Source organism: Bos indicus, chromosome 28 (genome assembly GCF_029378745.1).
Source record: "Bos indicus isolate NIAB-ARS_2022 breed Sahiwal x Tharparkar chromosome 28, NIAB-ARS_B.indTharparkar_mat_pri_1.0, whole genome shotgun sequence".
Lineage (NCBI taxonomy): Eukaryota > Metazoa > Chordata > Mammalia > Artiodactyla > Bovidae > Bos > Bos indicus.
The window spans coordinates 18,542,669-18,569,584 of record NC_091787.1 but is presented as its reverse complement, the minus strand read 5'-3'; the positions used below and the strand labels follow the sequence as shown (position 1 = coordinate 18,569,584).

Below are 26,916 nucleotides of genomic sequence, written 5' to 3'. Positions count from 1 at the left end.
AAGGACCCAGACTGAACAGAATTGAGATACGGGGATTTATTTATGTTTTCTAATGGCCATAGATAATCAAGAATGTCACAGTTATTTCTCAGGAGCATTATAACCTGGTGAACCCATTAATTTCAACACAAGTAAGCATAAGAACAGACCGAGTCATCTCCCTAACGGCTCTAACAGCTCCTGAACAAACAGAATCCCCTGCATTTTCCTAATTCCATGGTTCTTAAAAGACCATGGCTGAGTAGTTCTACTTGTGACACAACTCGGTTAACTATCCTGATCACTTTCTGAGCCTTATAATGACTAGGATGTATAGCACATACCATCTGAGATACACACTGTGAAATCTGTTCATGGTTTTTGCTAAGAGCTGACAAGTTTAAAAATACATTGTAGGAAAGTTACTCATGGTTGTGGAGGAAGATGGGAGAAAAGTGCCAAATGAGCTTTTAATGAGGACTTCTCAGTGTGAACATATGTAAAAAGAACCTTTGGATAGAGGCATTGTGATAAACAAAAATGATCCAGCTAAGCTCTTAAGAAAACTTACAGGTACAAGATCATGGTGTGTATATGTACAATGAACAGCTTATTCATGAAGAACCAGCTTGGCTCCCCAGAAACATTTCAGCTAGACAAAACATACCAACACATTAGTCATAAATATAGTTTTATTATTATAATATTTTATAATCTAAAAACCTTTATTTAAAATCCAGGAACAAATATTCCAACTTCCATACAACAAAATGACCCTGCAGAATACCGGAAAACAGTGTCTAAGTAGTCTGAACTTTTCAGTTAAGAATCTGTAACCTAGTTTTGGGAAAAGAGAATGAAAGCAGGTTGAAACAAAGACTTCCTCCTTACAAAACAAATAATAAAATTAGATCCATTCTTCAGTTTAAACTGTAACATGTTTTCCTAGAAAACTTTGGTGATTTCTGAAAAAGACCAACTCTGAGGTTGACTACCCATGAGCACAAAGAATGCATTTAAAAATAACACCCAAGTGGGACATGGCACAAGGCTCAGGCCATGGCAGGTAAATGGGATATCCCTTAGAATGAGATGGCTCGCATGTTTCAAAACCAAATTTATGTCTCTAAGGAAGCACAATATACATAATGCATTTCCTTATATAAGGATCAGAATTTAGTTGCAACTTAAAAAAAGTTTAATATAATAAACCTTAAAATCATTTGTCTTGTATAATGTACACAGAGTAGATAGGGCATTACGGTGCTTTCTGAAGATCACTGGGTACCACTGTCAGAGAGAGCTGTCATGCCCTCAAGGCATATTAAATGAAAACTGAAAACGTAAGTTACATTAAATAAAATGGGAAAAAAATCTGGCTTATACTACCTTTAAAAGCAAACTACTGTCATTACACACACACATTATGGGACAAAGAGCATGCAATACAACAAACCAGTCAAATTTTTAGTATGTAAAAGGTAAGTGCAATCATGGAATAAACATCAATAATAAATAACCTTGGAAGAGGTTAATTCTCCAAATAAACAGTTATTTTAACATTACAGTTTTTACCGTGTCATCCTAACAGTGATATTCACAGCAATGTTTTTTACCACTTGATAGCTGCCTATACACCACGTGAAGGGCCTATCCCCATGAGTTGAAAGTCAAGTGAAGATTCAAAAATCAACATTTTCACTATGATAGGCTCAAAGTATTTATATAAATTACACTTTTCAATTTACTGGCATTTTACGTAATTGTTTTGTTACCTATTTTTAATGCACTGCTAATCTGATGCTTATTGCAGTAACAATCATAATCCTACTAATGTTAATTAGGTTAAGCTTTAATTTCTAAAATCAGAGAATTCAATTTACATGAACATATATAGTTTAAAAATCACCCACCACAAACATACACCTTTTTCATGAGTATTTAAAAATAAATTATTAATATACTTGACATATACATTTTGTATTTGTTATATATATATTATATGTATATAGTTGTGGACATAACTGTTCTTGTTTCCAAAGGAATGTCAGCACTTATAAACTCTGCGGGAGACCTGATGATATTGCTAAATTTTAAAAACTAACACAGAAATTTATTCTTGAAGAAAACTATAAAGCAGGAGGTTCATGACAGATGGTTCTTTATGGAAACAAAGGCCATTTTAGGGAGGCAGAGAGGGGAGGATGATTTCAGATTCTGGATCCCACATGCACTGTTTATTTCGGAAATCACTTTAGAAAGCCATATACAACAAATACATCAGGTACTCGGCTGAAAGGTAAGAACGTGTGTTTTAGTCATAAAATGGCACAGAAGCAGCAAGAGATGGAAAAGTCAGGCCAGCAAGGAGAAAGTCATGCCTATAGCTGACAGAGAGGCTGCTAATAAACCACCTCTCCCCGCCACCACCCGGGGGAGCAGGTCTTAGGAAAGAGCTGAGTAACATCTGTGGTGTCTCCTGGGTGGCTCGCAATGCACTAACTGTGTAGTCCACTGGTATCTAACCTTTCTGACCCTGAACTGCCGACGGGTGCTGAGCATAAGGGTTTTACTGTCCTCCCCAACCTCAGCAGTATAAGCAGCTATTAAGATAGAGGCTGGCAGCACAGTCTTAGAGTGCAGAATACTCAGCCAAGGAAGAAAGCAGAGAGGCACCAAAATAAGAATGAACATGCATCCAGAGAAACAAAAAACCTGAATCGAACAAACTGGAAAACAGTCTGTCGAGATGACAACTGAAGTCTAATGGGATGAGTTCTTGAAGCAACCCAAAAACTGGAATCTCAATTAACCAGAATTTTCAGGGAAACAAGAAGCTTTATTTTGGAGGCTCCCAAATTAACTGACAGTGAGGTTAAAAACAAAAATATTTTTATTTCATAGAATTTTACTGGGCCAATTATTTTAAGAGCTGGAGCTAGCTTCATTTTACTAAAACTTTGGAATAAGACTGATTTCATTATTTTAAAAACAATTCTGTAATCTGCCTCCTGCTTCCAAAAGGGACTTGTAAAAAAGCCTGGTTCACCAAGATTCCCATTTGTTAAATTCTGGTTAATCCAGGTCAATGCCCACATTGACATGAAATATGTTTTATAATGCAGTATGTCCAAAAGGACACTACTGATGCCCCTAGAACACAATTCCCAAAGCCCAGTGCTGTGGTCCAGAACCACCCACCGTTTTAGATGATGTTCACGATGGCTGTCGGCTTTTTTTTGGCCATTTTGGGTCTGATGTTGCCTTTCCGGCCAAACCCCAGAGGCTCCCCTTTCTTTGCTGGTCTGCAGAGTTCTCTTGGCGACTCGGTCTGCTCATGCAGGGACTTAGCGGGCTGCACGCTGGCTCTGTCATCCTTGGCTTTTTTCATCCTTCCCTTTGGATGGAAATGGGTCTTGAGATCAGGGTGGTTATACACAGAATGCAGGTGCCCTCGGCTTCTACAGATGATTGTGGGAGTAGGTAGATAAGCAGAAAGATTTAAGTCTTTAATAGAATAAAAACTACTCATGGCACAATCACTTCTACGTGCTAAGGTGGCAGTAATGCTCCAGTAAAACAAGTAATATATTGTATACTGATACTTTTCCTTCCACATTGATACGATGGCCTTCATGAAAATGATTTCATGATACTAAATTCCCAGGGAGATATTACTAGTCTTATTTACCAGTGATAGAACCTGAGGCATAGAAAACCTAAATGACTATCGAGGGTAACAAACAGCGGTCTATGGAGAAGATGAGACCAGAACCTAAACCTTTTGACTATTTAAGTGACTTCTAGGGGATTCAAACAAATCTGTAGTACAGCTATCATAAAGTATATGATTCACAGTATAAATTTATGTATAAAATATATATATATATATCAGTGTGCACACTACATTAATAGCACTATAGGGTTACTATGACTACACGATAGCACAATACGAGAAAGTTCTATTACACAATACTTTAAAAAGACTCCTGTAGTACTATCATACTGCCATATACTCATAGACCATTAGCATAAAAGTCACATCCACATTTTTAGAAAGGTAAATAAGCAGGTAAATTTTCACCTGAAGCTCTCAAATACATTTATATTATAGATACCATAAAAAGTGTAACAGGAAGGCATGTCATGCAAACATTAATCAAATGGTCTAAGTATAAAAAGATATACATACAGGTATTTGGGCTTCCTATTTGAGGAGATATCTGTAAGCTGAAGGAAAACAAGACAAAATATTACTTTCACTTAAAGGTTGGGTTTGGTTTTATAAAACTCCTCCTTATGTTTTTGATAAACTGTATTCCCATTAAGGAAGCCAGTGACTGTTATCAGGAGCACAGCCCATGGCACCATCCATCACTGCAGTGAACAAGAACAGTTCGTGCTCAGCTCTGCTTACTCAGGAAGCCTCTGTGGCTCCCTGTTCTGAGAATTCCAAGAAGCCAGTATCAGCAGATCTCAAAAATTTCAAAAAGTTAAACAGCCCCTCAAGAGAACAACATTTGACGAAACATGTTTTTAAAAACTGGAATGATGTGCCATTATTTCTCGATTGATTCAAGCTGTATTTGCAGCTAATTTACACAGCTATGACTGGTCACAGTGTATCAACTAAAGGGAAAATTGGCACAAATTTATTTATTGCCTAAAATACATCATTTCTAAAATGAGAGCACACAAAAACCCAACTCCACAACTGTCCTGAGGCCATCTATCATTGAGATAATTTTCCACTCTCATTGAAATATCTGCATGCACTTTTGTGGCTGGGCTCAGAATACCATTTGCAGAATAAATTGATAATTATCATTTTGTGTTCCAGATGTCACCAAACACTTTATAGGCAAGTGTATTTTCAGTGTATTCCCAAGCTTCAGTTCCCAACCTCCCGCATGCAGCCTTCAACTAAAAGAAGTGCTGTCACATTAACAGGCAGATTGACAGAAGAAGAGGGTGACAAAGAGAATGTGGAGAAAAGGCCATCCTGGCCCAGGATGGCCAACATCCACCCCTGCTACACTCAAGTCACCCAAAAAGCCAAGCCTGACAGAACAGGATCTTCCTCCAAGTTTTCTGTATGCAGCTTAAGCCGTAGACAGCAGCAAATCAGAAAGGGTTCTTAAACAGACTTCTTGGTGGCCAAGAAGGTGAGATAGAATTCCTGCCTTCTGCCTTGGGACACAATTGAATGTCACATTATTGCCAACCCTGTCCACGCTGGCTGGGTTTGGCATGGGATTAGTAAATTTGAACAGCAAAAGGCACCTTCCTTGCATGAGGGTCCTGAGGTCTTGTAATATACAAAGAAGGCCCCAGCAAACACCAGACTGGCAGCTTCTGGGAACTCTGGAGGCATCAGCATTTCTACTCTCTTTCCTCCAGTCCGCCCATACTCCCTGCTCCAATCAGTTGGGCTCCTTGAATGGATTCAGTGTCTCTATAAACTGTAAAAACTTACAGGGTTTTTCTTCCTTTAAATACTTCCCCACTTAAAAAAATCATTGTTATAGAGATATAACAAAATGTTTTCAACTTTATGTGTGTATGTAAACACATAATGTGATGATTTGCTGCATATGGGTACATAATTCCCTTTGGAATTTTATTCAAAAGTGTGTGTGTGTGTGTGTGTGTGTGTGTGTGTGTGCGTGCATGCACATGCGTTTGCGCATGCCCACACATACACACACACACATGTTCCCTTACTGGGGAAAAGGCCAACAGTGATCTGACGGATTATGAGGTTTGTGGGTAGAGGTGGTGCCTGTGATAACGAATTTCCTCTGCTCTCCTCCCTGTGAACACAAGAGGCCAGTGTTCCTTCTGGATCCACAGCTGTAGGCAGATGGAAACGCTCTTCCCACTCAGTCAATCCACCTACCTCCATTTTTTCCTGGTCCAACTACTCTGTCTTTTTATTTAGGGAGAGAAGGGTATGACAATAGGTATCAAGAGAGGCCCTGGTCAACATTTCTGGTTGAAAAAAATATAAATAACCTTGTACTGAGAGCCAATCTAAGTACTTCTAAAGCACAAACATGGTGTCTCAGGATATGACAGCTTTTGGGAAACTGGAAACCTAGCCCTCCTCCAACTTTCCTCTCTGTATATACCCAACTTTTTAGGCCAAAACCATGAATTTGTTCTTGACTCCTCAGTTTCCCTCACCAGCTAAATCTAATCCTTCATCCAGGCCAATTGGTCCTGTTAATTCTCCTCCAAGAACATACCCTATACCTTTTATTTCTACTTTGGCTCTATCTGAGCTGCTGTCCCCTCTCACCAGCCACAACATAACCCATGTCTTATTCTTGCATCCCTCCATCAGTTCCTCCAGAGCGGCACAGTGGTTCTGCTAAAACATAGATCATCTCCTACTTAAAACCTTCCAATGGTTTTTCCCTACGTGTGATGGAACAGATCCACACTCCTTATACGACCAAGAAGCTCCTGCCTGATCTGGACCCCTCCTGCCTTTCCAACTTATCTCCCGCCACTCAAATGTGCCAAGCTTATTCCCTCCTGAGGCAGCTGCACTTTCTATTTCTCTGCCTAGAATGCTCCACTTCCAAATTTTCCAGAACTGCCTCCTTGCCATTTAGGTCACAGTGCAAATGCTGCCTTCTCAGCAGGGCTTTTCTCGAAAGCCTTTTGCTAAAGCTAAAGTGACCATCTCAAACGTGTCATCTTACTTTTTTCTTCATAGTAGTTATTCACTATACGGAATTATCTTCCTTATGTGTTTGCTTATTGTGTGTCCCTCCTCCCTGAGACCAGGGACCTCATCGATCTCGTTCACAGCAGTTTCATCAGCACCCAGTAAGCGCTGCGTCCCCAATAAATACGGTAAATGAATTACTGCTAGCACTAATTTAGCAACCTGCAGGAAATAAATGCAATGCTTAAAATAAGATTATCCAAGCTATTTCATGACCTTCTATTTGAGCAGGTCTGTGAGTAATTCTGGCAGATGGTATATTAGGTCACTTTGTGTCTAATTCGACAGCATGTTTCAGAGCATACAGACAAATTATCTGAGTAAGCACATTGCATTTTTAGAAATCAGCCAGGTGAAAAAGAACATAAATGCTCAAGGGGATTAATGCCGAAACATTATTTCAGAAAAGGCGCTAATTGTGAGGGGGAAGGAAATTTTTCTAGTGCACAAAAGAATCTTAAAGCTAGAAAGAATAGAGGTACACATCAATCTAAAGATGTCATTACTCTCTGGAGGGGTAATGAGAAAAAGAGGGAGGAGGAGAGAGGGAGGGAGGGAGGCAGGGAAGAAGGGAGAGGAAGAGGCAGTGTTGTTTCTGCAGAGCAGCCTTGGTGGAAATGGGGAGAGCCGGCCAGGCTGGGGATGGCATTACCCACGGTTCTGGAGGAGGGAGTTTAGGTGCCGGGAGTTGAAATTTCTGCTCCATCCTGGGGTGCACCCGGGCAAGAAGCTCTCCCAGGCACAGCTGAGGCTCCAGAGGCCTGCACCTTCTCTAAGCTGAACCAAACAGGTTACTACAGATATGACCCATGGCTTATCCTGCTAAAAGCGTCCAAGTTCTTCCATGGCCAGACTGAGTAGTTAGATTACATCAAAGACATGGTAAATGTATTTTATTATGTAAAATAGACTAAGTTAAAAGGAAAAATGATTTTAGGATTCGTAGACTGTCTCATAACATGGCACATTATGGCCCAAAGTAGAGTTGAGAGGACTATACGTGAAAACAGGGAAAACCACATCTGCCCATTCTTTCAGAAATCAAACATCTCATCCTTGACACCTCTCAGGGCGATGTGTCCTCCCTCCAAAAGTCAGCTTACCTCGCTACAGCCTGATCATGCCCTGCTTACAGACATCTCTCATTTCTAAATTCCCACTCAGTCTCAACTGTATTTTATTTGACTTGAATTAAATTCTTTCCTATGTGGATTAAATCTGAAAAAGGCAGATGGTGTCATGTTTGGGACATAAAGAACAAAAACATAAATATTTACTATTACATGTCCTACCATATTTGTATGTACATGTATACATATATACATATATTTATGTGTACATGTGTGCATATATACATTATGTGTACCTACACACACGTATAGGAGAAGGCAATGGCACACCACTCCAGTATTCTTGCCTGGAAAATCCCATGGACGGAGGAGCCTGGTAGGCTGCAGTCCATGGGGTCGCTAAGAGTTGGACACGACTAAGCGACTTCACTTTCACTTTTCACTTTCATGCATTGGAGAGGGAACTGGCAACCCACTCCAGTGTTCTTGCCTGGAGAATCCCAGGGACAGGGGAGCCTGGTGGGCTGCCGTCTATGGGGTCACACAGAGTTGGACACGACTGAAGTGACTTAGCAGCAGCACACACACATATAATTTTATATCTATACATTTGACTACAAGAGCTGGGAGCTGTTTGACTTTTGATTATATGATAAAGCAGGTAAGAACTAATGATTGGCTATGTCTTTTAAAAGGTGTTCAGTTTCCAAGCTGGAAAAGTAAAGTGAGCAGAGGAAGTGAACACAGAAATACAAATAAAGGCAAGAACTAATGGGCTTCCTTTCTCTCTCCTTGCCTTCTATTATTTTTCTCTTTCTTTAAGAACTTCTTAATTTTGTACAATAAAAATTTATACATTTCGTAGCTCTGCGTTACTTATAAGCCTAAGTACTGAAAATATTATGGCTACATTTTAATTTTAGAACTCCTAACCACCAAAGTCAGGTGATGATCAGAGAATCTGAGAAGTTTAAAGCCTTATAGAGCATCTAGTCCAACTACTTCATTTTAGAGAAGAATGATGGGCCCAGGAAGACAAACTGTCTCACCCAGTCAGAAGCAGGGTGGGAATGATCTAGAAGCCAGGTGGGCTCACCTCACATCTGGTCTCCATGATCTCATGCCACACCTCACTCCTGAGAGAGGGCAAAGTGGAAGGAAGAGGCAGGGAAGAGCTCAGAGTGTCCCTCTGTCTATGACTGGACTTGTAGTTTCCCAAGGAGGTGACTAGGGAACCAAGGAGGGGAATAAGGCTTCCTTCTCAGGAGACCACAGACACCCACCCAGAAAATAACAAATACGTCAGGTAGCTAAAACTGTTTTGATGACAGTTACGGAAAGCTCATAGGCATAACACACTGACTTCCTTCCAATCTACTTTGTTCTCAACCGCTTGCACAGTTGCTTGCACAGGGGCTTGCACAACTGCACAGCTGTAAGGCTGAGTAAACGTTACTACAGTAAGCACTGTGTAAGTCTTCATTTCTTCCCTTCCTCCTTGTCTCTGTACTTTCCTGCTATCTGTGTCTCTCCCTCTGGTCTTCCTTCTTTATCCACCTGCCTTTCATTTCATTCCTTCTTTGTTTATTTAATCATGTTTCCTATTAAATCTTGGCTTCCAGACTGCTCAGCCTAAATTTTTCAATCAACCAACAGACACCTTACTAATCTTTTCCTCATTTCAGGGTTAGTAAAAGAATCTTTTTAAATCTTCTGAGAAGATGGTAAGCATAAATAGAATTCAATTGATAATGAAAATGTTATAAATAAACCACTTTAGGTTTTCAAAAATCCATTCTTTGGCTTTGTTGTTTATACCATCAAGGAAACTGTATGGGCGGTAAATGTGACCACCCACATCCCTCATCTGAAGTGTGCTTATTTGTAAACCACCCACCTCCCACCCACCCTCCAAAGAGTCCAGGCAACCTTGATCAAGCCACTTATGAGAGTTGGACCTTCATCTATACTCAGGGTTCTCATTTGGGCTCTGGGGGTTTAAGTCCCTGCAACCATATATAAAATCATATGCAAAATCCTATTATAGAATACCATTTGGGAATTTTGCTTAGTCTTTTTAAAAATCTATTTAAAGAATCTTTCACCTAGAGAGAATACCAACAAGTGTTTTCCTTCCTATTAAGGGGGGAAAAAGTGATTAAATCTTTCGCTAACTAAGAAGCATGAAAGTTTTCAGACGATTCCTTGATGAGCTCAAAAACAGGATAATACTAATAACTTCCTATCCACCTGACACATGATTGGGACAGATGATTTCTTTGGATACTTCAAACTGTTACGCTGCAACATAAACGTATTTCTACCACCTCAGCCTGGTGTGGAGTTGGAGGTGAAGAACTGGAGACCAGGCATCCAGGGTCTCACTTACTCCCAAGTGTCCTAGACTCACCTGTTCACTTCCGCGACACAGGTGTGGCTGGGGCCATGCTTTCAAATGATGCCTAGGAAATTCCTGCAAGTCATTCCTCAGCACCCTTTTCTTCTGTCCTTGACCCCACCTGTCGCATCACAACCCTCACGCCGGGCCTGCAGGACTCACCGCGTGCTCTCGGGGGTCCCCGCAGGGGCCGGCCCCCTGCCGGCTGTGGTAGTACTCCAGCTGCTTTTCCGCTAGCTCGACCCGGTGCAGCAGATTCTCTATGAAGTCCTGCAGCCGAGCTTTTCCTTGAACCTCCTTCTCAGCTGCTGTTTCCAGGAAATGGTTGAACGTAACCACCTCTCTGCAAGGCAAAAATGTCAGAACACAAAATGGAGAACTGAGACAGGAATTCATTCATTCAGTGAATATTTACCGAGAGCCTACCCTGTCAGGCACCGCCCTATGTAGTATGGCCGTGTGTGTTGTGCTCAGTCACTTCAGCTGTGTCTGACTCTTTGCGACCCCATGGACCACAGCCCGTCAGGCCCCCCTGTCTATGGGATTTTTTCAGCAAGAATACTGGAGTGGGTTGTGAATTCATTCATTCAACTCATATTTACTGAGAGCCTACTATGTGTCAGGCACTGCCCTACGTGGTATGGCCATAGCCATGATAAAAGACATAAAATTACATTTTAGTGATTGCATTGAGAGGTTACATTTTAGTAGAAGATAGTCACTATAAAATAAACATATGTGTCAGTTGGTGATTAGTGCTAAGGAGGAAATGGAAACTGGGTGTAAGGGGACAAAGACTGACAGAGGAAGGAAAGGAGTAAGTGATACTGTAGACAGCAAAGACATCCACCTTTTGGATGGGGCAGCATTTGAATGGACACCAGGAAGCAAGCACAGCCGTGAAGACAGCTGGGAAGAGCAAGCCGGGTCCTTGGCGGGAACATGCAGAATGGTCTCAGGTACAGAGCAGAGCGGGGAAGGGCGGATCAGCTGAGGCCGGGACCAGGTAGGGTCTCCCAGGTCAGCATGAGGACTCCAGATTTTATTATGAGACGGGAAACCACTGGCCGCTTCTGAGAAAAGTTCTGTCCTGTATTTTAAAAGTCTGGCTATTAGGGAAGAAAAGACTACAGGTAGGGAAGTATGGAAGCAAGATGCCACACTGAGCACCAGAACATATAACATAGTCTATGTCTGATAGTATATTTTGAGCTAAGAATAAAACAGTCCAAGAACTGCCATCTTGAGCAGATCCAAGGTATGTTGAGGAAGCTACTATAGCTGACATAGGAGAAGCAACCTGCAGGCTGCCCCTCCCTAAAAAGTTGAGCAAAATACCTTCATCTACATAATTCATTGTGATTCACAAATCCAGAAAAATTTTAATAACTGTATTACTACTTTATATCTTATTTCTAATGCAAGTATGAAAATAATACTTCCCTGAGTTACAACTAAATAAGTTGTTTATTAAAAATTCGAACACATTAAATATATAAGGAAAATATCACCTAAAATCCCATTATCCCAAGACCATCACCATTTACATTTGGTAATCGTCCTCACAAACATCTCTACAAATACACACACACACTAGTCGGCACCAACAGTAGGTACACAGTATCACAATTCTCTTATTTGATTTGCCTCACGCAATAACAAATCATGATCTTTCTGGCCATCCTCTTTGTATGTTTTGTCACACCCATTGGAGCAAATGACTTCAATAATTTCATTACCTGTTGGATACAATATTTATGTGTCTTTGAACTCTCAACCTTCAAGGAGTGGTCCCTCATTTTTCTGGCCATGTTCTACTCATGCAGAACCAAGATTCTAAAGAATCTGATCATTGTCCCCTAAACCTCTTTCATTTTAGATGAACAAATCCTATTTTTTTTTTAAATCTAACCTCAGGCATTTGTTCTAGATAGTCAATTAAATTCTATTCCTTCTCTGAATCTTCTCGGCCTCTACTTGATTTTTATTTTCTGCTAAGCTCCATAATTTCTTGAGAGTACAACTTCATGGATGTTCAGCTCAGGAAGTTGGTGGTGACTTCCAACTCCTTTATTCTGTACAACTAGTCAGGTGGCCACTTTTACAATTAGTAATGATTTTTCTCTCACAAATATATTACATTATATTTTGCCATACTGAAAAGTTTCTGACACTTCCTACAGAGTCAAGCATCTCTGCAAAACTTTCACAATTATATATTTATACAAACAGAAAAAAGACTGGTTCTAACAATGATTCACTCCAAAAAACTACTCATCAAACTTGTTCTAGTTTCCTATCCAGATCAAATATAAACTCAGAGCCCATAAGAATTCCATTATCTTTCAGTAGCTAAGAAGTATTCACATATAAGAAGTAAGAGTCCTTTTGGAAAGTTCTCTTTTGTAATTAAGTTCCAATTCTATTTCCAGATGTTTCCCATGAGCCCTGAATATAAGATGTACACTTTCAAAGCTGTTCAAGCCACAGAGAGACGCCAATTTTCAAGTTCTGCTGTCATCTGCCTTTGCTCTGCCTCCTAGGTGAGTCACAAAACCCCTAACCAGCAGCAAAACAGTGAGGGTCCATCCAGGTGTCACATGCAGCCCTGTCATGGTCCTTAGTTATAGTAGAGAACCTTTGGATGGAACATCTTCATACGGCTCAAAAGCACCACCAAAAACAAAGCCCAGGAAATGGCTACTCCTTCCTCTTTCCAAAATCACGGCTTCAATTTATGTGGAATCAAGCCCGTAATAAAGAGTCCTCTAGAAAGAGAGTGATATTCAGGATAACTGACTCTTGAAGCATCTCCACACTGGTACTTAAAGGAGAAACAACCAGAAACCCACAACCCTCTTGCCCACCAAAACCAAAAACGTAGAAAAAAGAGCCAGTGTATTTTTTCAGTTTATTTTGGTTTAAATATTTACTATATTTATCTCATTACAGAAGTATTTCACATTTATTATGAGAAATATAAAAAGTGATCTATGGAAGACCCAACTGAGCAGAAGCTCAATCACCTTTTCACTGTAACTCCATCATTCAATACATGACACATAATACTCAATAAATATTTATCGTAATCAATGTTTAAAAAGGACAAAGAAGAAAAAAAATGTGACCCATAGTCCCATAACCCAGAGGTCACTACTGTCAAGATTCTGGTGTACTTTTTCCAGTCTTTTTTTTTTTTTCTTGCGCATATTTACTATTCTTGGGCTCTCAGGCTATACAGTTTAGAGTATAAGACATCAGTATTTGACAGCTTAATCCCACAGGATCAACATCTCAAAAGCAAGAAAACAAATCTGAATGCACTGCAGCTTATGATTGCGGCTGTATTTTTACATCATGTGATGTTTTATAACTGGTTCCATATGAAACTTTTTTATTTCATATAAAAGTTTTTAAAACATTAATGCCACTAGTTGATTATATAGTGTTATGTCATGTTGTAAAAAAGAAGCATCTTTTTCTAACCTCCCTCATCCAATTATCTTGTGCCCTAAAGCTAAGACATTAATACCCTTTTTTCCAAACAACCTGGCATCAATACTAACCTAATTTCAGTTTATGGATGTTTCACATCAACTAAGGAAAAAAAAAAAAAAAACAGTGATGATTTAATTCTAAAAGAGAAGTTACACGAGAAAAGGGCTGGAGAAGTTCATCATACTGAGACTGTGTTTGGGTATCTGTATTAGATAAAAACAGGAATAAAAGCTGGTGATTAACAGTGGAATAATATGTGTGCACATATTCACATCCCCCTTTTCACATCCTGTTCAGTCTGGATTAACAATATCCAGAAACACCTATTTCCCCAAGGAATCTTGTGAACTTCCTGAATGAAAGAGAAAGAGCTTTAACTACTTTGCATTTGTGCTTTTTAAAATAATTATACTCCTAACAGTAAAATATCCATTCAAAGTGCAAGGCAGACCAATGGATTTCAATGGAGGGGAGGAGGAAATGTTTGTTCACTGGTGTGGTTTCAGATTCCACACTGCAATTAACCTTTGAGAAACTACCAATTGTCAAGCTTTGGCACAGTATCAGAGCAGAATAGCCACCATTCTCTAAAAGGCTATTAACGTACCTCTCCACTTTCCTACTACCTATCTGTGTGAGACTAGATTTCCTTCAGCTACTTCAACCAAAACAACAAATTTGCAACAGATTAAAGGCAGAACTAAGGAAGTTCAGCTGCCTCCTGTTAAGCCAGACATTAAAAGTATTTCCAAAATTTCGAAAACAAAACCATTCTTTTCACTAAATTGTTTTTGGGAAAATTGTTCTTTTTTGAAATATTTTCATTGTGTTAAGTAATGGATTTAATATTGTTATTTTTATATGAATTAATAACTATCCTTTTTACTTCACTAAATTTTAATTTTTAATATAGTAAACCTTGATAGATAAAACCTCCACAGAGAAAAGTTTCTTGGGGTCCTCAGATTTTTTAGGAGTGTAGGCGGAACTAAAGCCAAAGAGTTTGAGAACTGCTGCCATACCATGTACAGTTCAGTTCAGTTCAGTCGCTCAGTCATATCCGACTCTTTGCGACCCCATGGACTGAAGAATGCCAGGCCTCCCTGTCCATCACCAACTCCCGGAGTTTACTCAAACTCCTGTTCATTGAGTCAGTGATACCATCCAACCATCTCATCCTCAGTCATCCCCTTCTCCTCCTACCTTCAAACTTTCCCAGCATCAGGGTCTTTTCAAAAGACTCAGCTCTTTGCATCATGTGGCCAAAGTATTGGAGTTTCAGCTTCAACATCAGTCCTTCCAATGAATATTCAGGACGGATTTCCTTTAGGATTGACTGGTTGGATCTCCATGCAGTCCAAGGGACTCTCAAGAGTCTTCTCCAACACCACAGTTCAAAAGCATCAATTCTTCGGTGCTCAGCTTTCTTTATAGCCCAACTCTCACATCCATACATGACTACTGGAAAAACCATTGCTTTGACTAGATGCACCTTTCTTGGCAAAGTAATGTGTCTGCTTTTTAATATGCTGTCCAGGTTGGTCATAACTTTTCTCCCAAGGAGTAACAGTCTTTTTATTTCATGGCTGCAGTCATCATCTGCAGTGATTTTGGAGCCCCCCAAAATAAAGTCTCACTGTTTCCACTGTTTATCCATCTATTTGCCATGAAGTGATGGGACTGGATGCCATGATTTTTGTTTTCTGAATGTTGAGCTTTAAGCCAACTTTTTCAACCTCCTCTTTCACTATCATCAAGAGGCTCTTTAGTTCTTCACTTTCTGCCATAAGGGTGGTGTCATCTGCATATCTGAGGTTATTTCTCCCAGCAATCTTGATTCCAGCTTGTGCTTCATCCAGCCCAGCGTTTCTCATGATGTACTCTGCATAGAATTTAAATAAGCAGGGTGACAATATACAGCCTTGACGTACTCCTTTTCCTATTTGGAACTAGTTCGTTGATCCATGTCCAGCTCTAACTGTTGCTTCCTGACCTGCATACAGATTTCTCAAGAGGCAGGTCAGGTGGTCTGGTATTCAGAATTTTCCACAGTTTATTGTGATCCACATAGTCAAAGGCTTTGGCATAGTCAATAAAGCAGACATAGATGTTTTTCTGGAACTCTCTTGCTTTTTCCATGATGCAGCAGATGTTGGCAATATGATCTCTGTTCTCTTCCTTTTCTAAAACCAGCTTGAACATCTGGAAGTTCATGGTTCACATATTGTTGAAGCCTGGCTTGGAGAATTTTGAGCATTACTTTACTAGTGTATGAGATGAGTGCAATTGTGTGGTAGTTTGAGCATTCTTTGGCATTGCCTTTCTTTGCGATTGGAATGAAAACTGACCTTTCCCAGTCCTGTGGCCACTGCTGAGTTTTCCAAATTTGCTGGCATATTGAGTGCAACACTTTCACAGCATTATCTTTTAGGATTTGAAATAGCTCAACTGGAATTCTATCACCTCCACTAGCTTTGTTGGTAGTGAGGCTTCATAAGGCCCACTTGACTTCACATTCCAGGATGTCTGGCTCTAGGTCAGTGATCACACCATCGTGATTATCTTGGTCGTGAAGATCTTTTTTGTACAGTTCTTCTGTGTTCTTGCCACCTCTTCTTAATATCCTCTGCTTCTGTTAGGTCCATACCATTTCTGTCCTTTACTGAGCCCATCTTTGCATGAAATATTCTCTTGCTATCTCGAATTTTCTTGAAGAGATCTCTAGTCTTTCCCATTCTATCATTTTCTTCTATTTCTCTGCACTGATCACTGAGGAAGGGTTTCTTATCTCTCCTTGCTATTCTTTGGAACTCTGCATTCAGATGCTTATATCTTTCCTTTTCTCCTTTGCTTTTCACTTCTCTTCTTTTCACAGCTATTTGTAAGGCCTCCTCAAACAACCATTTTGCCTTTTTGCATTTCTTTTTCTTGGGGATGGTCTTGATCCCTGTCACCTGTACAATGTCACAAACCTCTGTCCATAGTTCATCAGGCACTCTGTCTATCAGATCTAGTCCCTTAAATCTACTTCTCACTTCACTGTATAATCATTAAGGATTTGTTTTAGGTCATACCTGAATGGTCTAGTGGTTTTCCCTGCTTTCTTCAATTTAAGCCTGAATTTGGCAATACCATGTACAGTGCACACTAAGTCACTTCACTCGTGTCTGACTCTTTGCGACCCTATGGACTGTAGCCCACCAGGCTCTTATGTCCACTGGAATTCTCCAGGCAAGAGTACTGGAGTGGGTTACCATTTCCTTCTCCAGCAGACCTTCCCAATCGAGGGACTGACCCTGCATCTCTTACGTCTCCTGCATTGGCAGGTGGGTTCTTTACTACTAGCGCCACCTGGGAAGCCCTACCATATACACAGAGATCCTAAATCTCAGAACTCAGATGAGGGTGGACAACACAGGCTAGAACCCTGTACAGTGCAGCCAGAATCCCTAAATTTATTTACTCCACTATTCAGTAACTCAGCAAACATTTACTGAATGCTACCAGGTTTGGGATTAGTGCAACAGCACTTATGAACCAGTGGCCGTCCTCATGAAGCTTACTGTCTAACCCAAGGGTCAGCCAACTTTTTCTGTAAAGGGCCAGGAAGTAAATATTTTAACCTCTGCAGTTCATATGGTCTCTGTTGCAAGTATTCAAGTCTGCCTAGCACAAAAGAGCCACAGAGGCTGTGTAACAATAAAACTTCATTTATGGACACTGAATTTTGAATTTCATATAATTTTCAAATGTCATGAATTATTATTTGCCTTTTGAATTTTTTTCAAGCATTCAAAAAAAAAAAAAACCAAACTATTCTTAGCACAGGGGCTCCACAAAAGCAGGTGGTGGGCTGGATCCAGCTGTGGTAAGGCAAACTCCCCACAGAGTAGGGACGCAGACATTAAAAGAAACAAACACGAAGTTACAAAGCTGAATGTGACTAAGAAAAAGAGTAACAACATGATGCTATCAGAAAGCGGAGTAAAAGACGTGTGGTTTTAAGTTCTCAATACTGACTCAGAATACAGTGCAAAGGTGGAAGGCAGATGAGAAGATAAGGGCAAACCTGAAATTCAACCCAGGTGTGGGTGCAGACCAGCTCTGGGAAAATTAACTGATTCTAAGCTGCTTCCAGCCCTATTTTTGACTTATTATTTATTTTTTTTTAAAGGTTAAATATGATTGAAATCAAGGTTTTAAGCTTCAGCGGAGAATACTTTTATTTAAAGCAATATCTGATACTAAAGGAAAAAGATACCAGTATACAGTACAAGAAACTGGCCTGAAGCTCGTTATCATGCTGAATGATTTGCAGACCTAGAAATCTGTCAGTATCCTGAGATGCACAGGTATACAGAAAAAGTCTAGAAGGAGGCATGAAGGGAAAAAGCCCCTTCAGTACAAAATTTTATTTAGAAAGAAATATCTGTTCACTCATGCACTCATTCATTTGCAGGATAGCTATAAGCTCTAAAACATAGGTCATACTTCATTTTATTACAGAATGAATCCCTTCAGTTACTTCTTCAGAAGTAGGTTACTACTACTACTACTAAGTCACTTTAGTCCTGTCCAACTCTGTGCGACCCCATAGACAGCAACCCACCCGGCTCCTCCGTCCCTGGGATTCTCCAGGCAAGAACACTGGAGTGGGTTGCCATTGCCTTCTCCAATGCATGAAAATGAAAAGTGAAAGTGAAGTCGCTCAGTCGTGTCCAACTCTCAGCGACCCCATAGACTGCAGCCTTCCAGGCTCCTCCATCCATGGGATTTTCCAGGCAAGAGTACTGGAGTGGGGTGCCATTGCCTTCTCCGTCAGAAGTAGGTTACAGACAGGTTAATTTCAGAAAAATCAAAGATACACTGTCTAGAAGCAGGTGGAGAGACAGAGGGAAATGCATGTGAACGCTCCGTGGTGTTCACTGCGGTTTTACACTGGCAGTGAACCGTGCATTGTTACTGAGGGACGGCACACTGATCATATCACCCACTGTAATCTACTGTCAACAAACCATTTCCAGCTTTCACGGCCATCCTGTGAGCCTTCGGTTCACCTCGGGCCTTATCAAGGCACATCACCTCCTCTCTGCTCCAGCATTAGTTCACTCCCCTCAGCCTCCAAGCCAGATGCTTACTTCTGCACACGCTGTTCCCTCCACCAGGGTCCCTTCACAAGCCCCCTCTTAATGATCCTTCTAGCCTCAGGCTCCCAACAGGCCGGCCCCTAGACGTGGGTGAGGCGATCTGCTGTGTTCTTCCGCAGAACCTGGTAGCCTGCCACACCACACTCCAGGGACTAGTGTGCCATCGACACCATCAACCACAAAACCAGGGACTTCGGGGTCCTGGCCTGCCTCTTCACTGCGACTCCCACAGCCCCTAGCATGACACCAGAACACATCAGGGTCTCCACAAACTTCTGCTGAATGCGTGAAATGTGTTATTAATAACTCCATCTTTAGTCAAAAATCTTGAACTGACTAAAAGATTCTGAGGTTTGTTTGTCTCTTTTGCCAGACAATTATTGGGCCATAAAACAAGTGACCTACAACAAAGGTACCTGCTACAGAAATAGAGGTGGGATCTAAAATTGATGCCTCTTTTCTATTCTTAAACAACACTTTAACAGCTTCCATCCCAAGGGCAAAGCTCTACCCCGTTATTTAAATTTCATTTTGCATTACTGATTTATGAACCTCTTCAGAGTATACGAAATGGTAAAAATACCCCTGGTTAAAAATAGCCTAGCTATTGATCACAGAGCACCTCAGACAGACTGTAATGTCACCCATGAGGCAAATCCTAAAACTAGAGCCAACCGCCTCCGAGTGCTGGAAGCCTGGCTGCTCACTCAGAGCTCGGGGTCAGCTCCTGTGTCCCTGGAGGGGCCCACAAGGTGGAATCCACACCTGCTACACGTCAGGAGCCACATCACACTTCCACTCGGGTCAGCCCTTTGCCTCATCTTTCTTTCATGACCTCCTGGAACACACCAAAAAGAATACAATTCTAATTAAGGACTTAAAAAAAAAATAAGAAGAAAATCAAATTATTCTTATTTGCTCTAAATAGATCAAAACCACATCCTAAGCCCCTCAGTCCAGACAGAGAGGGTGGAAGGGGAAGGGAGGACGGACATGAGAGAGACACATAAGGGGCTCCACAAATTTCTGCTGAATGCATGAAATGTGTTATTAATAACTCCATCTTTAGTCAAAAATCTGTAACTGACTAAAAGATTCTGAGGTTTCTTTGTCTCTTTTTCCAGACAAGTACTGGGGCATAAAACAAGTAAGTGACCTACAACAAAGGTACCTACTACAGAAATAGAGGTGGGATCTCTTTTACAAAATTTGAAAATTTTGGGGGGGGGTCTCCAAATTTTATCAGAGATCTAAGAGGGCATGTTTGACATCCTGTTTTTTCCTACATTAGTCTGTAAGTCTGCACGGAGCACAGCCTGCATAGGGAGGACTCCATTCAAATAAATGCATTAAAACATGGAGCAGACACCTCGCTGTTCCACTGAACTCTCCATCTAACGTGAATTTTCTAAGCCTGCTTCCTAGCTATGGGTCAGTCTGGAGACCAAGTTGCCCGCTCACTGCTTTAGTTGATCAAAGATGGGAAAGTGGGTTCAGTTGTGCAAAGGAAGTTACCAAGTCAAACTTGTCTTTCAAAGGACAGCATTCGACAGCCAGCTCTGGATAGAAACCTAAATGGACATTCCTAGCTCAAGCCACCCCTGGGATGTCTCTTTTAACACACCCCTCATGATGTTTAATGTCTGACTTATCTGCTCATCTACTCCTGTCATAGAAGCAGGAACTGGACTCCTTTGGTTATCACTGTATGACCAGAACCCAGAACAGTACCTGGCACTCAGTAGGCACTCAATAAAGAGTTGTCTTCTGGCTGACACCAGCCTGGGAACAGGACAAATGATGAAGGAAGAAAGTGAAGGTCATATCTATGGCAGCTTGCAAGGGAGGAGTATGGAACGACATGGAACTACAAAGAGTCCCCCTCACTGCCATCCAAGGCTGGCAGTGGCACATACTCCACCCTGACTGGGCATGAACATCTAGAGGGCCACGTTCACAGCCCTTGTTGGAAGCTAGAAGTCCTGAGCTGGTGTTCCAGAAGCTTCATATCATAACTATACTGATGATGCCGCCATTCCCCATTTCCCAACACTTCTGATGCTAAATGATGTCACCATGCCAGGCCTCTCAACACAGCAGAGAAGTAAGCCCACTCCAAAACAGGCCAGATTTGGTATTACCTAAGTCTTGAAGCTCTGGGCAAATAACCCATTTTCAGAAGTCTGGCTGAGTGAATTAATGGAAAAGGCACTCAGCAAAGAGACAAGAAATTCGGGTTCCCATTTCAGGTTTGTTACTAAATTTTTGTCCCTGTCATTCTACTGTTTCAGGCGTTATTTCTGACATGTGTAAAATGAACATGGTTTCTTTCCAGAACGGAAAGTACACAGTGCCCTCGGGGTTCATCTCTAATAGTCACCTCTCTGATGTCCTTCAATGTCACTGTCCTCTGACTACCAGTGCAAATCCCACCTTTCCTCCTCACTCTTCAGTGCGGCCTCAACACAAGGGAAAACCCTTTCTCTAATGTTCATCAACTTGAAACCATGGTTTGTATTTAAGCAGTGAGTTTGAACATGGGTATGACTTATTCTTCCTATGTAGTGTGGAAGCTTCTTAGGGAAAAGGACCAAGAATGTTATGCGTTCCCCCCGCCCCCACACCACACACACACCTAGCACAGCGCTGGGCACATCACAGGTGCTCGGGCAGGGCTTTCCAACCTTGCCAGCACCTGAGTATGCAAGTAAATTTAGGATTACTGCTACTACATTGATGTCCTCTGAACCCCAGGTAACCAAATCGGCCAGGAGTCAGCTACAATCCAATCCATGTCTATCTTTCTAATTAAGGGATACCCTACTGCAAGGCTGGCCAGGGTCGATTTACCTGATCATGGACAGTGCTACCTACAAGCTCTAAATATTCTGGGACAAGTAAATACAGTATCTGTTTGCATAAGACTTGTAAAATTGCACAGACTGAAAACAGTGGGCAGTTTCTTTCTTGGATGTGCACTCCAAAAACAGAGATACCTCTCTGTGGAGGTACAATGAGACTCGCTCAGAAGTACAAAACTCTGCCAATTCAAAGAATCTCTTACACAGCATATAGATGACTTCTATATCCAAGCTGGTTCAGCCTATAGATGGCCTCAAGGCAGAATCAGCCCTTAAGTCTTTTATTTCAGTATGAAGAAAAGGATTTTTTTTTTTTTTTTACTTCAGCCATGCTGCACGGCTTGTGAGATCTTAGTTCCCAAACACAGACCAGAGATGGAATTGTGCCCTGTGCAGTGGAAGTCCGGTGTTTTAACCACTGGACTACCAGGTAAGTCCCAAAAAGGATTTTAAAGTTGAGGGGGAAATCCATAATCAAGAGAACCTCATGAAAATGTCAAAATACTAGAAGTCTGCTTATGTTTTAAACCAAATCTACCATCTGCATCTTAAAGGGTCCCTGGAGTTTAAGTCAATTTCAAATGGGACTGTAACAACCTACTTTTTCTCACAAATGAGCCTTGAGAGCTGAGGAGACGTGGGTTCGATCCCTGGGTTGGGAAGATCCCCTGAAGGAGGACATGGCAACCTACTCCAGTATTCTGAGCTGGGAAATCCTATGGACAGAGGAGCCTGGCAGGCTATAGTCCATGAGGTTGCGAGAGTTGGAGACTTAGTGAACAAACAATAACAACAACAAACAGGAGAGCACAGCTCCTGATGTGTTTGTTGGGCAGGCAGGGCCTTCCGTACCTGAAAGGTCACCTCTTTTCTCTGGTGGAAGCCACAGCACTGGGAGGGAGTGGTGAGGGGGGAAGGAGCGTGGCTGAGCCAGGCTCATCTGGTCAGTCACCCTGGCATGACAAATGGACAGCTGGCCTGCTCTGCTCCCCACCCTGGGGTGGGGGTGGGGCTAGCTCTAGCCACCGAGGCCGCTGGCTACAGTCGCTCTCTCAGACCAAGGGCTCCACTGTCCTTCCTGGAAAGAACACTCTTTCAGTCCTATTTTATGTACAGAAAGAGTGATTATTTGAGGCATGAATACAGAAATTAATGGGACAGGCCAAACGAATGCGTAACAAAATGAAGACTTTGTTTATCTTATGTTTAAAAGTTTAAGGCAGTTTCACTACATTTTCACTTAAAGTGGTTTTTGTTCCGTTTTTGTCACTGCTGTTTTTCCCCTGGTAGTCCAAAAATGTCATACTAAAACTCAACTCATAATTTATCCTTAGGTATACACCCCAAAATGTGAACAAAGATATATGTACACGGACATTAACTGAGACATTACTTTTTAATACCAGGAAAATGGAACAAAACCCAGGTACTCCTCAGTAGCAAACAGATTAGAACAGTATGTGTCATGATTCCACTGGGAAAAGACGGTAACTCTATACGTGCACATAAAGTACCTATGACTGTACGCATGCGGGAAAGGTCCATAAGGATATCCACTGACCTAAACAGTGGCTGTCACCAGAGAATGGGGAGGGGGATACCTGAAGAGGAGGGAGGACTTTAACACATACAATTTTGCCCTGTTAAATCTTATTTTTACGAATATATTTAGTTTTCTAATTGGTCCTCTGGTAACAGCACTGGATTAACCATATATAACATATTATCACTGCTGATTCATGCGTGGCCCACTTTTATTGAAGTTATTTGACCAGTGATTTTTCTAATAATAAAGCACCCTCGAACACAAAATGAAAGTTAGATCCTTGACAATAACCTGCTGCTGCTAAGTCACTTCAGTCATGTCCGACTCTGTGTGACCCCATAGACGGCAGCCCACCAGGCTCCCCCGTCCATGGGATTCTCCAGGCAAGAACACTGGAGTGGGTTGCCATTTCCTTCTCCAGTGTTTTGATATTTGGCAAAACTAATACAATTATGTAAAGTTTAAAAATAAAATAAAATTAAAAAAAAAAAAAAAAGAAAGTGAAAAGTGAAAGTGAAGTCGCTCAGTCGGGTCCAACCCTCAGTGACCCCATGGACTGCAGCCTTCCAGGCTCCTCTGCCCATGGGATTTTCCAGGCAGGAGTACTGGAGTGGGGTGCCATTGCCTTCTCCGACAATCACCCAGATCTAACCATATGCTCCTCCCTACCATCGTATTGTTTTCCCATGCTCCAGGCAACCACCACCCCAAAGCCCATCTCCCTTATTACTTGTGTACTTAATAAATAAAACATGACAAATAAATAAATGCACACAATTAATTTGGTTGCCTTTTAAACTGACTGCTCTTCCACCAAACAGAAATGTCACAAATTTAGCTCCACGCTCTTCTCTGCACATAAAGCAATGCCATCTGCCGTTTCCTCAGTGGTGCAGTGTTACTCACCCTTGAGCTACAGCAAGTCAAGGCACTAACTTCCCACCAGGAAATACCAAGAGCCAAGAGCAAGACATTTTTCAAAGGAGATCATTTCCATAGGAGTAAAGTAAATCAGTGGCTGATTCAAATCTGTCCTCACCACATGATTTAAAAAAAGTATCTAGTTGAGCAGTGCAGGCTTTTTCTCCAGGCAGGCGGTAAGCATTTAGTAATAGCAAGTGATGATCTCTTTAATACATAGGATTTCTCAGCCTCTTACCAAGTGGAGGAAGCTTTAATTATTACATTTTAAGAGACAACACCAGATAGAAGAGTGCCAGAGGACAAAGAAAGCATGAAATTAAGTCAATCTGTATAGCACACCTCAAATTATTTGAAAACCTTCCTTTTAGGCTGTTTCAGTCAATCAATTTTTACTTCCTTTGGTTCTATGAATTCTGAGCCTCCACTTAAAATTAAACCCAACATTCTGCATTTGGGATATAACACTGCATTGTTACATATACTTTTCTAGTTTGAGATGAATCCATACTTATTGATAAGGAAATGCTTTTCCAAGTATGATAATTTTTAAACTAACAGCTTCTCCAATCACCTGTAATTTGTAAAAACCAGCGTCAACTCTGCAAGCAGGCATGACTAAGTCTAGTATTTTACAAAAAGAAAATTCTCAAACTTAAATCATAAAAGTATGGCAATCTCAGATGCTTCCTCTGGGTTTCCTAATGTCTGCTTCTTTGAAATAAAAATTATTATTAATAGATTCTCAGCTACTAATATTTAATTAACACAGACAGGTAATACAAAATGGCTAAGAAGCAAAAATTATTTATATTTAGACCATATTGGAGAAGGAAATGGCAACCCACTCCAGTGTTCTTGTCTGGAGAATCCCAGGGATGGGGGAGCTTGGTAGGCTGCCATCTATGGGGTCGCACAGAGTCGGACACGACTGAAGCGACTTAGCAGCAACAGCAGACTATATTTTTACATTTGAATAAGACAACATCTCATGTTCTTGATTTTATTACATGGAGTTGTCAGTAAGACAGGGTGCCCAGCACTCCCTTTCTGCCTTCCCATTCAACTCAACACCCCTATCCCCCCACCCCCTACTCCCCTCACACACACACACACACACACATACACCAGGAATGGATCCCACCATGGACAGAGGACACTTGTAGTAGACATTTGTAATGTCTACAGTTTCTAAGGTGAGAAGGAATACAATATTTCAACTTTCAGGTTGCTGAGCTGGAGGCCATAGCAGAGACGGTAAACTGTACTAAAAGTCTTGAGTCTCCCACATTCAACTATATCAATGGGAGACTGCAGCAAGGTACCTGCAAGCAATTAAAACCAAACTATGCTTCACACTTGAGTGTAACTTGGGAGTGGGTGGGAAGTGTCTAAAGCAAGGGGGTTAGCATCCATTTTCAACGCCACTTACTCTTCTTTCCTGAGAAGCTCCTCTTCGGATTCCGTCAGGCGTTGCCTCAGGGCTGCGATCATCTCCACGGCCACATCCACCTGTCTGTTCAGGGCTCGCTCTCGTCTCTGAACTTCCTGCTTCTTCTGCGTCAGTTGCACAAATGCCGCCCGAACTTCCAACAGTTCAGCAGTTTTCTGGGCCAGTTCTTTGGTGAGTTTATCAATCCTCTTCTCTATGGTCCTGTCCACAGCCTCGACCATCCGACTGAACTTTTCTCTGACATGTGCCTCGAAAGCTGCTTTGGTGTCTGGGGCAGGAAGGCCTGGACTGGCCCTCGGGGCATCCGGCGAGTCTGCACGTAGGTCTACTGTAGTGTAGGTTTGCACATACGACACAGGCCTCTCTGCCACCATCTCGAATGGCTTCCTGTCCTTGGAGTGTTCGTGCGAAATACTATACAAGTTAACATAGCTCGGTTTCTGCTTTACTATGTTGCCACAGCTCTGCAATTTTCCCTGTTTCGGGGGTTCGGAGGAAGTGACCAGGTCTGTGTCTTTGAGGGATGGAAAGAGGCTGCATTTTGTCAAGAGGGTTCTCTCCTGGTAGCTGTGACTAAATTCCAGATGGGCCCTCAACGAGGACAGGCTTCTAAATCTGGTATGGTCCCCACACCTCGGGCAACGGAAGGGCAGGCACACAGCGACATTCTCAAAGGACTCCTGCCAGGGGTATCTGCTTTCCTCAAACGCCTTCTGTTGCATTACTCTAAAAGTTCCTGGGCAGGGAAGAATAAAACAAGTAGTTTGCATGTCTGTTTAAAAAAATACTACTGAAATGAGCTGATCTCCATGGGGACAGAGGCTTTGAAATTCCAAATTACTTTTACATATAATAACTAATTAAAATTAAAACGTATAATCCACGAGCCAAATCCAACAACATTCCACTCATTTCCACATTGTCTACTGCTGCTTTGCGCTAAAGGATGGAGGTGAATAGTTGAGATGGAGGCCCTATAGCAGGCTAATTCAAAATACTTTCTACTTGGTCTTTACAGAAAAAGTCTGCCAACCCCTACTTAAAGATAAAAAAGATGGTTATCACTCCCTTTTCACAGATGAGGAAACTGGAGCAAGGAGGCAAAGCAATTAATCCAAGGCCAAAAGGAAGTGTCAGATTCCCACACGGAATTCAACTTTCCTGCCCTCCTGAATTTAGTACAGTCACTGCAAAAACACACACTATTTTACTGAGGACCCTGATAAACATGAAAAAAAAAAAAAAGAGAGAGAGAGAGAAACTCATATGAATTGTCAAAACAGGTCCTAAGACAGCAAACTCAGCAA

General features: G+C 41.5%; 1 protein-coding gene across 1 annotated transcript; it reads right to left on the bottom strand.

The window, feature by feature from the left end:
• Window positions 1-653: 653 nt before the first annotated feature.
• Window positions 654-26,331, bottom strand: ZNF365 (zinc finger protein 365). The gene is made up of 5 exons (XM_019954198.2): window positions 25,589-26,331; window positions 10,346-10,526; window positions 4,172-4,209; window positions 3,181-3,440; window positions 654-2,271 (listed from the first exon to the last, which is right to left on the bottom strand). Exons 1-4 carry the CDS (start codon window positions 26,329-26,331, stop codon window positions 3,185-3,187), a joined length of 1,218 nt encoding a protein of 405 aa, XP_019809757.1. The 3' UTR covers window positions 654-2,271; window positions 3,181-3,184.
• Window positions 26,332-26,916: the final 585 nt, after the last annotated feature.

Excerpts from the sequence above, each read along its gene's own strand:
- ZNF365 (XM_019954198.2), bottom strand. The coding sequence starts at position 26,331 with ATGCAACAGAAGGCGTTTGAGGAAAGCAGATACCCCTGGCAGGAGTCC. Across the intron at positions 10,527-25,588 it reads GAGCTTCTCAGGAAAGAAGA|AGAGGTGGTTACGTTCAACC; the intron begins GTAAGTGGCGTT and ends TTTGCCTTGCAG. Across the intron at positions 3,441-4,171 it reads AATAGGAAGCCCAAATACCT|AAGCCGAGGGCACCTGCATT; the intron begins GTATGTATATCT and ends AATCATCTGTAG.